Here is a 14,172-nt window from a genome sequence, read left to right on the forward strand (position 1 = left end):
ACAATACTATTATATTAAATTACCACTATTAATAATACTTGAAGTATATTTTTTATGCACAGTTTAGATACAAAATATTAGCAAGTCCACTCCCAGTCCACATAGTACTGTCTTTACCCCCTGATTTATACATTCAACCTGAATTAATAGTATATCATTATATAAGTATAATTTTCAGTTTTTTACACTTACTTTATAACAGTTCTACAAATAATTGCATAGAATATTTTTTTTTTGTAAAACATGTAATTGCAGCAATGAAACATTTATATTTGATGTCTGGTCAGCTCTGTTATCTCTTATTTAAAACTCATTTTTAATATTTTAACTTTGAGATCATTCAGAAATCAATATGGCGAAATAACCCTGACTGCCAATCACTGCTTCCCTGTCTCGGCAGGCTCGCCACTAGTCTTTTACATTGCTGTTGGGACTTTTTAAATGAAACTGTCCACAACTGTGCTGTTCTGACCAACGAGCAATACTGCCCATTACTTCTAATGTCTGATCCTCACCCATTAAAACCTTCACTGTTCACATTTACCATACTGACTGATCTCTGCCTCCACGCTTCCACTTCAGAGCTTCACTGAGTTTCGCTGAGATTCACGGAGTTCGGGCAGTGGAGTCTCAGCGGATAGCGCTCCGGGCTGTTAATAACAGGGTTGTGGGTTCGATACCCCGGGCTCGGCAAGCTGCCACTGTTGGGCCCTTGAGCAAGGCCCTTCACCCTCTCTGCTCCCCGGGTGCCGCAGCAATGGCTGCCCACTGCTCTGGGCATGTGTGCTCCCTGTTCACTGCCCGTGTTTGGGGAGCATTGGCAGGCTGTACCTGGGGGCAGGTAGGTTTTTATTGTGAGGTTTTAGTGATCTGAGAGGCAATGGTCTGGCATGGAGAGGCCGGCGCTGGGTTCTGGAGAAGGATAATAAAACAAAGACTGTGTGTGTGTGTGTGTGTGTGTGCGTGCGTGTGTGCGTGTGCGGTGTTTACTGCAGGACGCTGTTTCATACTATCAGCATGTGCACCTAAGCAGGCCCAGCTCTGTTTCTCTGTAACACACACTCACACACACTCACACACACTCACACACACTCACACACACTCACACACACTCACACACACGCTGCAGTTCGTGGGGCTGAGCCAGCAGAGCTGACTGAACCTCGGCAGCAGCAAACGTTCAAAGGAAGCCGAGAAGGGGCACTGATCCACTCCTCTGATCAAAGTATTGGTAATTAATTAATGACTCAAGAAAACGTATCTGCTAATTGATTGATTATTTGGTTTATATATATATATATATATATATATAGTACGGACAAAAGTATTGGGACATCAATTCATTGATGAATTGTTTATCAGCTAAATTGCATGTGTTCTACTAGATTTCTTGGAGCATTGCTGTAAGGATTTGACTGCATTCAGCAACAAGAGCTTTGAGTGTTGGATGATCAGCACCCCACCTCATCACCTCATCCCAAAAGTACTGGTTGGAGCACCACCTCCATCATTCCAGAGAACACAGTTCTTCCACTGCTCCACAGCTCAATGCTGGGGGGCTTTATTATACCCCTCTAGCCCACGCTTGGCATTAGGCAGGAGATGCTTAGACTAGCTTAGAGATTCTCAAATGTTTAGGAACATTAAGGATGTGTGTTAGCATTTAACAGTTAGCACAGTGCTCTCCAGCCATTTGGTTGACCTTCTCCACCCCTTCTTATCTCCTCAGCAAAAAGAGATGAACTCCTTCCTATGGACAGTGAAACGTCCCTCCCCTCAGCCCCCTTCTTACCTGTTCGGGACCATTCATGTCCCGTACACTCGAGTGTGGGACTACATCCCCGACAGCTCCAAACGGGCCTTCCAGAGCAGCTCCAACGTCTTCTTCGAGCTGGACCTCACTGACCCTCTCACCATCTCCAAACTCACCAGCTGCCAGCTGTTGCCGAATGGTGAAAACCTCCAGAGTCTGCTGCCGCGGGACCTCTACCGGAGGCTAAAGCGCCACCTGGAGTACGTTAAGCACATGATGCCCTTCTGGATGACGGCGGACCAGCGAGGCCGTGGCCTGTACGCTGATTACCTCTTCAATGCCATAGCGGGGAACTGGGAGCGGAAGCGGCCTGTGTGGGTGATGCTGATGGTCAATTCACTAACAGAGTCTGACATCCGGTCCCGGGGCACACCCGTACTGGACCTGTTCCTCGCGCAGGAGGCCGAGCGGATGGGGAAGCAGACCGGGGCGGTGGAGAACGTGGAGGAACAGTGTCATCCTCTCAATGGACTCAACTTCTCCCAGGTCAGTGTCTGCATGATCGTCTCTGTGCGAGTGTGTGTTGCTGTCAGGCCAGAACTGTGGTCAGGACCTCACAGGACTGACCACCACAGAGCAGGCAGGTAGTATTTGGGTGGTGGGTCATTCTCAGCACTCCAGTGATACTGACGAGTTGGTGGTATGAGTGGATCAGACGCAGCAGTGCTGCTGGAGTGTTTAAACACTGTGTCTGTCTGTCCACTCACTGTCCACTCTTACCTCGCTGGTCCACCTTGTAGATGTAAAGTCAGAGGCAGAAGCTCTCTGATCTGCTGCTGCACAGTTTGTGTTGGTCATCCTCCAGGCCTTCATCGGCGCTCACAGGTCACTGCTGCCCACAGGACACTGTTGGCAATGGAGATACAATGGAGATCCTGCTCCATCTTCAACACACCACCACCATCACCTCAACAACTCAGGAAGGGTTTATTAAGTAGCTGATTAGCTGGAGCAGGTGTGTTGGAAACAGGGTAAACACTAAAATGTGCAGACCAGGGGTCCTTCAAAAGCTGGGCAGGGAACCAATGATCCCATCAAGCAGTGAGACCTGTCCAGTAAAACTGCCCTACCGTTCGTCCTTTCGGACAGACTTGGGTTTAGCTTGGCTAACTGAGAAATCCTGCTGTGTGAAATCTTCCCAGGCTAATAAATTAATGAACCACATATCAGACCCAGAACCGCAGCACTTGGGCGCGGTGTGTCGTTGAACAGACTGATAGATCTGGGTTGAGGTGAAGGATGAGGGAAATGGAAGAATCATGCTGGCGGATGAGTCTCCCTGTGACTAGCCCAGATTACACCCCCCCCCCCCCCGCTGTTCCTCATCCCCCTGCTGCCAGCGTGCCGTAACCTTACACTGAAAGATGGACCAGATAACCTGATTACTTGACGGCATAAATATTAAGAGTGTCTGTCTTTAATTTCTCTGCTTGTGGGACGATATGGAGGGTCTATATATATAAACCCAGACTCTGGAGCGGTTAGAGCTCGGCTTCACCCATTCTGCACTATTCTTCTGCCCTATACATACTATACACACTGTACACACTATATACACTGTGCCCACTACACACACACTACACACACTGTACACACAGGAGTGTCAAATCCAACCACTTAAAGGATGATTCTGGTGGATTTAGGTCTACATATCTACACAGTAAGACAGACAGGTAGATAGACAGATATAAATTTACTGGAGAAGAAAAAATACCTCTTAACTTTCAGTCTAGAACTTCCAGAAGGCAGAGAGCTTTTATTAAAATTGAACCCACTGAGGATCATAGTGTAATTAATTTCCTTATAATGTAAATGGCTATTTTTTCATAATGTAATTGGTTGTTTCCTCAAAATGTAATTGGTTAGTTCCTTAAAATGTAATTGGTTAGATCCTTAAAATGTAATTGGTTATTTCCTCATAATGTAATTGGTTAGTTCCTTAAAATGTAATTGGTTAGATCCTTAAAATGTAATTGGTTATTTCCTCATAATGTAATTGGTTAGTTCCTTAAAATGGAATTGGTTAGATCCTTAAAATGTAATTGGTTATATCCTTAAAATGTAATTGGTTATTTCCTCATAATGTAATTGGTTAGTTCCTTAAAATGTAATTGGTTAGATCCTTAAAATGTAATTGGTTATTTCCTCATAATGTAATTGGCTATTTCCTCATAATGTAATTGTTCAGTTCCTTAAAATGTAATTGGTTAGATCCTTAAAATGTAATTGGTTAGATCCTTAAAATGTAATTGGTTATTTCCTCATAATGTAATTGGCTATTTTTTCATAATGTAATTGGTTATTTCCTCATAATGTAATTGGTTATTTCCTCAAAATGTAATTGGTTAGTTCCTCAAAATGTAATTGGTTATTTCCTCATAATGTAATTGGTTAATTTCTCATAATGTAATTGGTTAATTTCTCATAATGTAATGTTATTTCCTCATAATGTAATTTATTTCCTCATAATGTAGTTGGCTTTTTCTTTATAATGCAATTGGTTGTTTCCTCACAATGTAATTGGTTAGTTCCTAAAACGTAATTGGTTATTTCCTCATAATGTAATTGGTTAATTTCTCATAATGTAATGTTATTTCCTCATAGTGTAATTTATTTCCTCAAAATGTAATTTATTTCCTTATAGTGTAAATGGCTATTTCTTCATAATGTAATTGATTAGTTCCTCCAAACGTAATTAGTTGTAATTTATTTCCTCATAATGTACTTTGTAATTTCCTTATAATGTAATTGGTTAATTCATTAAAATGCAATTTGTTATTTCCCCATAATGTAATTGGTTAATTCCTATTAATGTAACTGATTATATCCTCATAATGTAATTGGTCAATTCCTCAAAGTGTAATTATTTAATTTCTGTCAGTTCCTAATTGGTGAATATGCACAGTAGTCCTTCAGCTCTACCAGTGAAGCCCCAACCAATAGGAGAGCTTGTTTATCTGTATTTACCCAGAAACCCATTAGCAGGCTTATTTTCTCTTTAACATTCACAAATCTAACCTTTTGTCAGGATCAACACATTAAGACTAAAGTAATACTATAGACTGGACTAGAATAATACTAAGAGCCTAAACACTATCATCTCTCTGCTGAGCACAAACAAACACACAGACCTGTATTTTTAGTAATTCTCAGAAATCAATAGGCTTCCTGTGAAGGCCTAGAAGGGTGTGAGAGCTCCTCACTGATAGAACACATTCATTAAGGCATACAGATGTTTAACCCCTGTAAGAGCAGTGGTGGCTCAGCGGTTAGAGCTCCGGGATATTGATAACAGAGTTGTGGGTTCGATTCCCGGGCTCTGCTCCCCAGGTGCTGGAGTTGGCTGCCCACCGCTCTGGGTGTGTGTGTGTTCACTACCAGATGGGTTAAATGCGGAGGACACATTTCGCTGTACAGTGACAAATACGTGCACCTTTACCTTTATAAGAAAAGAGCCTTGCATGTGATACAAAGGTGATCACAGTAGTTCAGTATACAGGGTACGCGTATTAGGGTAAATATTACAGTAAATACAGTAATCGCCCATACCACCCTCTAACCATGTCACTGGATTGGCATGGTTTTCTGAGAATTGTCATAAATGGGTTTGCATTTAGCTTATCTTTGTCTGTCTCTGTGATTGGCTGGCTACTGGGTCACAGTGGCCACGCCCCATCCCTGAGGGTTGGCACAATTGCATTGTCCCTATCAACTGAAATGTAAATAGATGATGGTGATGAACATTAGTTGGGGGGTCCCCATGTGAATCGCCACTGCCAATAGCTACACATTTATCCAGGATGTCCAAGCGGTCTAAGGCCCTGCGTTCAGGTGGAGGTCGCCAGGCTTTTACGGGGCAGTGGTGCTCAGCGGTTAGAGCTCCGGGCTATTGATGACAGGGTTGTGGGTTCGATACCCCGAGCTCGGCAAGCTGCTGGGCCCTTGGGCAAGGCCCTTCACCCTCTGTAACCCCCCCCCCCCATCTGTGCCCCCGGGCGAAGAAGTTGGCTCTGGGGGTGTGTTCTCACTGCCCCTAGTTCACTAGTGTGTGTGTGTGTGTGTGTGTGTGTGTGTGTGTGTGTGTGTGTGTTTACTACCACAGATGGGTAATTTTTTTCTTTTTTAATTGTTTGTGTTATTAGTTATTCACTGACAAAATATGAATTTACATAATTTACATATGATGACGTTTACAAATAAGTGCATTCTTTTACATGAACATAATTTAGATACATTTTTCATATTCATATTTATATGAATTTAATATATTCATATTTATATTAATTTAATATATTCATATTTATATTAATTCAATATATTCATATTTATATTAATTCATAATTAACATAAAATAAACAGTTAATTAACAGTTTAACCAAAAAACAAATGAACTTAAGTGCAGCAATTAAAATATGAAAAAAATATTATAATAACTTTTGACTAATTTACCAATTTAAATTTCAGTGCAGTCAGCCTTGACCCAACCCCCCCCCCCACTCTCCAATGCTCCAGCCTTGCATTACTTGCACTAGTGCCTGAAGCATGCTCAATTTGAGACCCACCATGTGTTTTTGACCTCAGCAGGGTCCCTGCGTGTTTCTCTCTGAGGAGACCCCCCATCAGAAACAGAGAGGATGATCTACCTCCTGATTTATGCTCATATGTGCTTACTGGTGTCAAACGTCTTGACTGGTCAACACACTCAGTGACACTCTCACTGCAACCGAATCTGCTCGGCCGGGCCCCCGATGTGACAGGCAGTGGGGCTCCTGTGCTAATTTGAGCGGCTGTAGGGGCCACGCAGACTCTCGCCTTTCATCAGAGCCTCCTAACTATGCTGTCAAAGTAGCACATGCCCGCCAGGCCTTGCCAGGCCGGCCCAGCCAGGAATCGTGGGAACTGTAGGCCCGGCGTGGGGCGACAGCTCCTCTCCCTCTTTAATCACGCAGGGGTCAGCGCATCGGCCTGCTTTTCCCAGGCCGCGAGACACAGAGCAGGGTCGAGCCGGGAGAGCGGTTAGCACTGACGGCTAATCAGGACCACGTTTTTGTTCAACTCACGGCTCAATGAGGAAAGAGGAGCATAAAAGGACAAAAGTATTGGGACACCTGCTCATTCATTGTTTCTTCTGAAATCAAGAGATGATCCTGCTTTTGTTGGAGTAACTGTCTCTACTGCTCAGGGAGCATGGCTTTCTACTGGGATCTGGAGGAGAATTGCTGTGAGGATTTGATTGCATTCAGCAAAAAGTAGTGTTAAAAAAAACATGACAGAAATGACCATCCATATTCCTTTATAAGTTATGTTTTTATATGTTTTGATAAAACGACTGATTTGTCCATCAGAAGTTATTTTAAGCCAATAAATTACACTTGCTTGCTGTTCCAATCCAGGCTAGTGCGCCCCCTAGAGGTTGAAAATGCAGCAACGTACAACTTATGTGGACGTAGAGTGGTGTGGGTCTGCTGTGGAGTGTTGTGGGGGACGGGGCTCACCTCACCTGTTCACCTCAGAGTCTCCGAAAGCAAAAGGCTCCAATAACACCAGAAAACTTTGCTAAATTTGTCGCTAGTCACTTTAAAAAAATAAAAATAATCGATGGAGGAGCCTGAAAAGTCGCTAAGTTGGCAACGCTGGACGAGGATCTGTCCTTCTATTCTGTGGATTTTCAGGTTGTGCCGAGAGGACGGGAAACCAGAGGTTCAGTGGCTGGCGTTTAGGAGTGTAGCGTAACTCTCGGCCTTCCTGAAGGGCCTTCCCACACATTTCTGGTCAAATTTGTAAAAATGATGCAAGGAGCAGGTCACAGTCTGAGTGTGATTGCAGTAATTGTAGTTCATGATTCTGTTCCACCGTTTGGGGAGCTATTCAGCCTCCCACACCTTTAGGAAATCATTCCCAATTACTTGTAAACTGTGCATGAGGCGTATCGTATGGCATTATAATGGGAGCTGTGTTGGATGTTGCTGCATCAGCCGTTACACAGCGCTGGAGGTTTCTGGCAAGCGCTCGGCCAGCTGAGCTGTTTTAATCAGGGCCCCAATCAGGAGCCTTTTGAACACGTGCACTTCCTGCAGGTCCCCTGCCTAAAAATAGTCCCTGAAGAACCGAGCGGCGTGAAATGGAAAGGACGGGTAAATAAGCGCGGCGGCGCGTTTGAAGGTGGAGAAGAAGTGGAGCAGCCTGCTGGAGCCTGGCTGAGGTCACACGGAGAGATAGGGAGCGAGGGAGGGAGGGAGCGCAGGAAGACTTAATGTGAAACATGAACGCTGCGTGTCAGGGAGACGTGAACTGGGAGCGGGCCGAGCGCCGCCGGGCCGCTGTGTTACTGCGCCCAATAAAAGCAACTGCTTACAGTATCGCACAACTAGCTGGAGCTCCGCGCTGCCAAGAACGCCTCGCAAAATATGATGGCTAGCGATTCATCGCTTGCCCGAGGCGTCTCGGCGGAAACAGGCCGCGAGCTCTGGGGAGTTCCCCCGTCTCTGTGGGACAGGAGGCCAAGGTAGTGTTAGCTTGGCCCGGCGCTGCTGGTTTGCTGAGTAGACCTAAAGAAATGATCAAAGATGGTTCAAATGAAAAAGTGCTTCTGAGGGTTAGTTGAGAGTCGCCATCGAGGAACCGCTTTCAGCTCCATAAAGAACCATGTTTGTGATCTATTCCCTCCCAAGATTCAAATAAGCTTTATTTACATTGCGCTCTCTCTCTCTCTCTCTCTCTCTCTCTATTCTGTCTGTCTGTCTCTCTCTCTCCTTTCTCTCAATCTTCCTTTTACTCTACTCTTTCTCTCTCTCTCTCTCTCTCTCTCTCTCTCTCTTCATTTTACTCTATTCTTTCTCTCTCTCTCTCTCTCTCTCTCTCTTTTTTCTCCACATTTCTCTCTACTCCTATTTCTCTATTCTCTCTATTCTCTCTATTCTGTCTGTCTCTCTCTCTCTCTCTCTCTCTCACTCGCTCTTTCTCCTTTCCTCTTTTCTGTCTCTCTCTCTCTCTCTTCCCATTCCTCTAGTCTGTCTGTCTGTCTGTCTGTCTGTCTCTCTCTCTTCCCATTCCTTTATTATCTCTATTCTATTCTGTCTGTCTGTCTGTCTCTCTCTCTCTCTCTCTCTCTCTATTCCTCAATTCCTCTATTCTGTCTGTCTGTCTGTGTCTCTCTCTCTCTCTCTCTCTCTCTCTCTCTCTCTCTCTCTCTCTCACCTTTTCTATGTTGTCTCTCTTCCTCCTTCTCCCACCTTTGTCTCTCTCTTTTCCTTTTTTTTTATTCTCTCTCTCTCTCTCTCCTCTCATCTCTCTTGCCCACTACACTCTCTCTTCTCCTCCCCCCCCCTCTCTCTCTCTCTCTCTCTCTCTCCCCATCTCTCTTTTGTATGTTCTCTCTCTTTCGCCCACCTTACTTTCTCTCTCACTCACCCCCTCTTTTGTCTCTGTCCTTCTCTCCCTGCCACCTCGCTTTCTCTCTCTCCTGTTATATTCTTTGTCTCTCTCCCCTTTTCTTTCGCCTTCTTTACCCTTTCTATACTCTCTCTCTCCTTCTGTCTCTCTCTCGCCCGACTTTCTGTCGTCCCCCTTTCTTTAGTTTCTCTCTTTCTTTTTCTTTACCCCCCCATCTGTCTCTGTCCCACTCTTGTCCCCTTTTCTCTTGTTCATTCTCTCCCATGTCTCACCCTCTCTGTTCCATTCTTTGTTTCTCTTGCTTTCTCGATTCCCTCCTAGCTCTCTCTCTCTCTCTCTCTCTTGCTCTCATCAAAGTAGTGATGTGAGTGTGTGATTATGTGTGTGTGTGTGTGTGTGTGTGTGTGTGTTAGTTAGGGTTCTGGTTCTGGTCAGGTCTTGGTTCTGGCCTGTCTAAAAGCACTCTGGAGGGTTGGAGGAGGTTTAGGGAAAGTTACAGTAAAGGCCGAAGGAAGCGCATGGTTCATCTCCAGCTCGGCTCAGGCAGATACACACAGACAGCCGGACCACGCTGCCAGCTCCACACACTCCCTTACAGCACGCAACACACACACACATACACACAGCTCGGGAAACGGCAGCAGGAAGCGCTCTGTCTGCAGGGGCGGACTGCAATCTGCTTATCTGCAGGAGAGCAAGTACAAAGCAGAGCGAACTGCTTCATCAGCGCCCAGCTCAGCTCAGCTCAGCGCAACGCTACCCTGCTCTGTTCCCAGCAGTGGAGGAACCTGAGAAGGTCTACCTAACCTACCTACACTATGGAGCTCAAGCCCAGCTTTTGCTTTGCTTTTTGATGGTCCTGCTGATCAACCACCTTGGTAATTCTGGTAATACTGGTCAACCAGCGCAATGCTACCCTGCTCTGTTCCCAGCAGTGGAGAAACCTGAGAAGGTCTACCTAACTATGGAGCTCAAGCCCAGCTTTTGCTGGTAGATGGTTTTTGATGGTCAAGGTGGTTTAAAGGTTGTCATCCAGCTGAAAACAGACCCTGTGCTGGTTGACCAGCTTAGCTCTTAACCATCACAGGTCTTAGTTTGAGTTAGATGGACCAACTGGTCTATCAGCATGACCAACCAGACCAAAGTTGGTCATGTTCAACCAGCATCATCTGAAAGTCACTGAGGTCAACCAGTTTGGCAATGCTGGTCAACAAGCATGGTCTGATAGTCATGCTGGTCAACCAACTTGGTCATGACGGTCATACAGCTTAGTCATGCTGGATCATTTCATAGTCATACTGGTCAACCAGCATCGACTGAAAGTCATTGAGGTCAACCAGCTGGGCAATGCTGGTCAACAAGCATGGTCTGATAGTCATGCTGGTTAACAAGCATTGTCCTAAAGGTCATACTATTCAACCAGCATGTTCATACTGGCCAATAAGCATTGTACTGATGGACATACTGGTCAACCAGCATCGTCTGAAAGTCATTGAGGTCATCCAACTTGGCAATGCTGGTCAACAAGCTTGGTCTGATAGTCATGCTGGTCAACCAGCTTAGTCATGCTGGTCATGCTGATCAACTACCTTGGTCATTCTGGTAATACTGGTCAACCAGCATCATCTGATGGTCATGCCAGTCAACCAGTTACAGTACTGGTTGACTATGTTGGTCAGGTTGTTCATGCTGGTTGACCAGCTAAACCATCCAACTCGAATGGAAACAAACCGCATGCTGGTCAAGCACTGGTCAGTCTTTCTTCAGGCTCTTTTTTTATTAAGCAGGATCCTTTTGCTGCTCTATCTGGGCACTGAGCAGCACTTACACCCCTCACTGCATAGTAATCAATGATCAAGTGTCCAGGAATTTTACATGGCTTAAGGGGGCAACTGTAGTGGTGTGAAAGGTGGGGTGGAGAAAGGGGGGGGGGGTATGGGAATATCACACTGGCGCCTGACTCTAGAGTATGGTCAAAGGTCACAACCCTGCTGATGTCACAGATGACCTAATGGAGACTGGATTCTGTGTGTAAGACTCTTTGGAGTCTGGCCCTGAGAGAATGATCACAGCCTTGAGTTCACAATGACATTGTCCCTCGCCCCCCTCCTTCCCCCCTCTCTCTTTCTCTGTGCCTGTATATCTACCTGTCTGTCTGCCTATCCATCCATCCATCCTTCCATCTGTCTATCCATCTATCTATCTATCTGTCTATCTATCTGTCTATCTATATGTCTATCTATATGTCTATCTATATGTCTATCTGTCTATCTGTCTGTAAGTGCAAATACTTTTACTCTACTAACCCTTACAAGCTCCACAGATTGCTCTTTACCACTAGCCGGAGTCACCATTCCCCTCTGGCATCAATGGCCAGTGGGGCACCACTGTTATGCCGTTGGGATAACAGTGATGGACTACCACCCTTTGCCCACTGTCAGTCATATTAGAATATTATGACCACCTCAGTTTAGAATAAACTCTGCCCGTAGATAGATCATAGATGCCACCTGACAAGGTTTACTGCACGTATAAATAAGCGAGCACACCAGTCAGTTGTAGCAGAGGGCAAAACCATCCTCAGGGGCAAAGGACAAGATATGACTGATGTCCAAAAGAGCATGACAATAGGGTGCCAGACGAAGGTGTACCGGGAATGGACTTCTTGTACAGTGAGTGCCTCCCAATGGCATAAACGTGGTGCCCCACGGGCCATGTATGCCAGAGGGGACCAACAAATTGGGTGAGTGGTACAGATGCAATTGATGCATGCGTCTGGCTAGAGTCATCTGAGCCAAGGGTGGTGTTTTCCATGATTAGGTTGGTGGTCATAATGTTCTGATATGACTGTGTTTAACTGTATAGTAACGCTTAAAAGTATAGTTATATAGAGTACATTTACAGTTACTGACAGTTACTTACAGTTACAGGAAACTGACCCTAGATCAGTTCAGGGATGTCCAGCCTGCTCTCCAGAGAGAACGAGAGAGAGAGAGAGAGAGAGAGAGAGAGAGAGAGAGAGAGACAGGGCCGGGTGTGTTTCCACCCATGTAGGCACTCTGAGCTGGGGGTGTTGATGTGCCCATAGCGCTCAGATGGCTTCACCACGTCCAGACTGGATTAGCAGAAACTTTCAGGGCTGTTTCCGGGCCAAAGACCTTTCAGACGTCCGTTCAGACGTCTGTTCTGGTGCGTTTAATGGGCATGTCAGCGCTTTCCGTGCCCATCGCAAACAAATCCGCAAGAGGTGCTGCCCAGACACCATCACACACACATACACACTTACACACTCACACACCACTCCTCTTCACTGTGTGTTCGTTGGATGGATTTCGTGTAAATAATGCATATTTAAAGACCGCTGACCTTCTCCTGCATGTAAATATTTGCATTCCAGAGCTGCTGTGTAAGAACGGGCGGTGGAAAAGCCAGCCACCTCACTGCTTTCCTCTGATCCTCCGGCATGCCTCGCTCTGATCTACTGGCCAAGACAGAGTCGTTCAGGGCTGTAGCCTGTTTGTTTAATGTGATAGTTTGGCGAAAAGTCAGGTTTGACACCGTTAAACACTTACCTAAATTGCAGTCAAACAAACCAGACTTGTTTAGTGTCTGACGATCTTGCTGCTCCTTTAGCTTTGGGCTGGAGCTACGAGGCTAACAAGTAAAGGAAATGTATACCCTAACAATTAGCAAAGGGGTGGCAAACCCATCTGCGGTAACGGGTCACATTACACACCAATAACCCGACAGTTTGTCCTTTCCTTTTAAGCAGTGGCATTAAGTTATTGGTTTGCTAAGATTCTGATTGGTTCTGAGGCTGAGTTTGACTACCTGTTGTCCCGGCCCTAGATAAAACAGAGATTCTGATTGGTTCTGAATCTGTTTGACTCCCTGTTGTCCCAGCCCCAGATAAAACAGAGATTCTGATTGGTTCTGAGGCTGAGTTTGACACTCTGTTGACCCGCCCCCAGATAAATCGAAGGTCCGGATTGGTTCTGAGGCTGAATTTGGCTCTCTGTTGTCCCGGCCCCAGATAAAACAGAGATTCTGATTGGTTCTGAGGCTGAGTTTGACTTCATGTTTTACCGGCCCCAGATAAATCGAAGGTCCTGATTGGTTCTGAAGCTGTTTGACTCATGTTGTCCCGGCCCCAGATAAAACAGAGATTCTGATTGGTTCTGAGGCTGAGCTTGACTCTCTGTTGTACCAGCCCCAGATAAATCGATGGTGCTGATTGGTTCTGAAGCTGTTTGACTCATGTTGTCCCGGCCCCAGATAAAACAGAGATTCTGATTGGTTCTGAGGCTGAGTTTGGCACTCTGTTGTACCTGCCCCAGATAAATCGATGGTTCTGATTGGTTCTGAAGCTGGTTGACTCCCTGTTGTCCCGGCCCCAGTTAAAACTGAGATTCTTATTGGTTCTGAGGCTGAGTTTGACACTCTGTTGTCCCGACCCCAGATAAATTGAATGTTCTGATTGGTTCTGAATCTGTTTGACTCCCTGTTGTCCCGGCCCCAGATAAAACAGAGATTCTAATTAGTGGTGCAGCTGAGAACTGCATCCTCTGGAGCACTGATGGTACTCTGAGTTGGCGAGTTGGGGATGATGAGGTGGGTTGTGATCATCCAGCATCCTGACCACCAATAACACTCTTTTTGCTGAATGCAGTCAAATTCTCACAGCAGTGCTCCTCCAAAATCTAGTAGAAAGCCTTTCTCCCTGGACAGTAGAGACAGTTACTCCAACAAAAGCAGGATAAATGTTTTTCAATGCCCTCAATTTCAAAAGAAACAGTGAATCAGCAGTGTCCCAATACTTTCGTCCACTTTCATCAACAACAACTGACAGATCTTGTCCACTGGAAGCGAGTGGGAGCTAATCCCTCACTCTGAGGGAGTCATGTTGTTTTAGGATTCCTTCCCCCCATTTCACAATAGGCACAATAGGGTAGAGTGGTTTTACTCAT

At 45.5% G+C, this 14,172-nt stretch overlaps 1 protein-coding gene across 1 annotated transcript in view; it reads left to right on the plus strand.

The window, feature by feature from the left end:
* trabd2b (TraB domain containing 2B) overlaps positions 1–14,172 on the plus strand; it is a 97,803-nt gene that overhangs the window by 5,651 nt on the left and 77,980 nt on the right. Inside the window, 1 exon segment of the mRNA XM_072680790.1 lies at positions 1,730–2,299. Coding sequence (XP_072536891.1) covers positions 1,730–2,299 — 570 coding nt within the window.

This window comes from Salminus brasiliensis, chromosome 6, assembly GCF_030463535.1.
Source record: "Salminus brasiliensis chromosome 6, fSalBra1.hap2, whole genome shotgun sequence".
Taxonomy (NCBI): domain Eukaryota; kingdom Metazoa; phylum Chordata; class Actinopteri; order Characiformes; family Bryconidae; genus Salminus; species Salminus brasiliensis.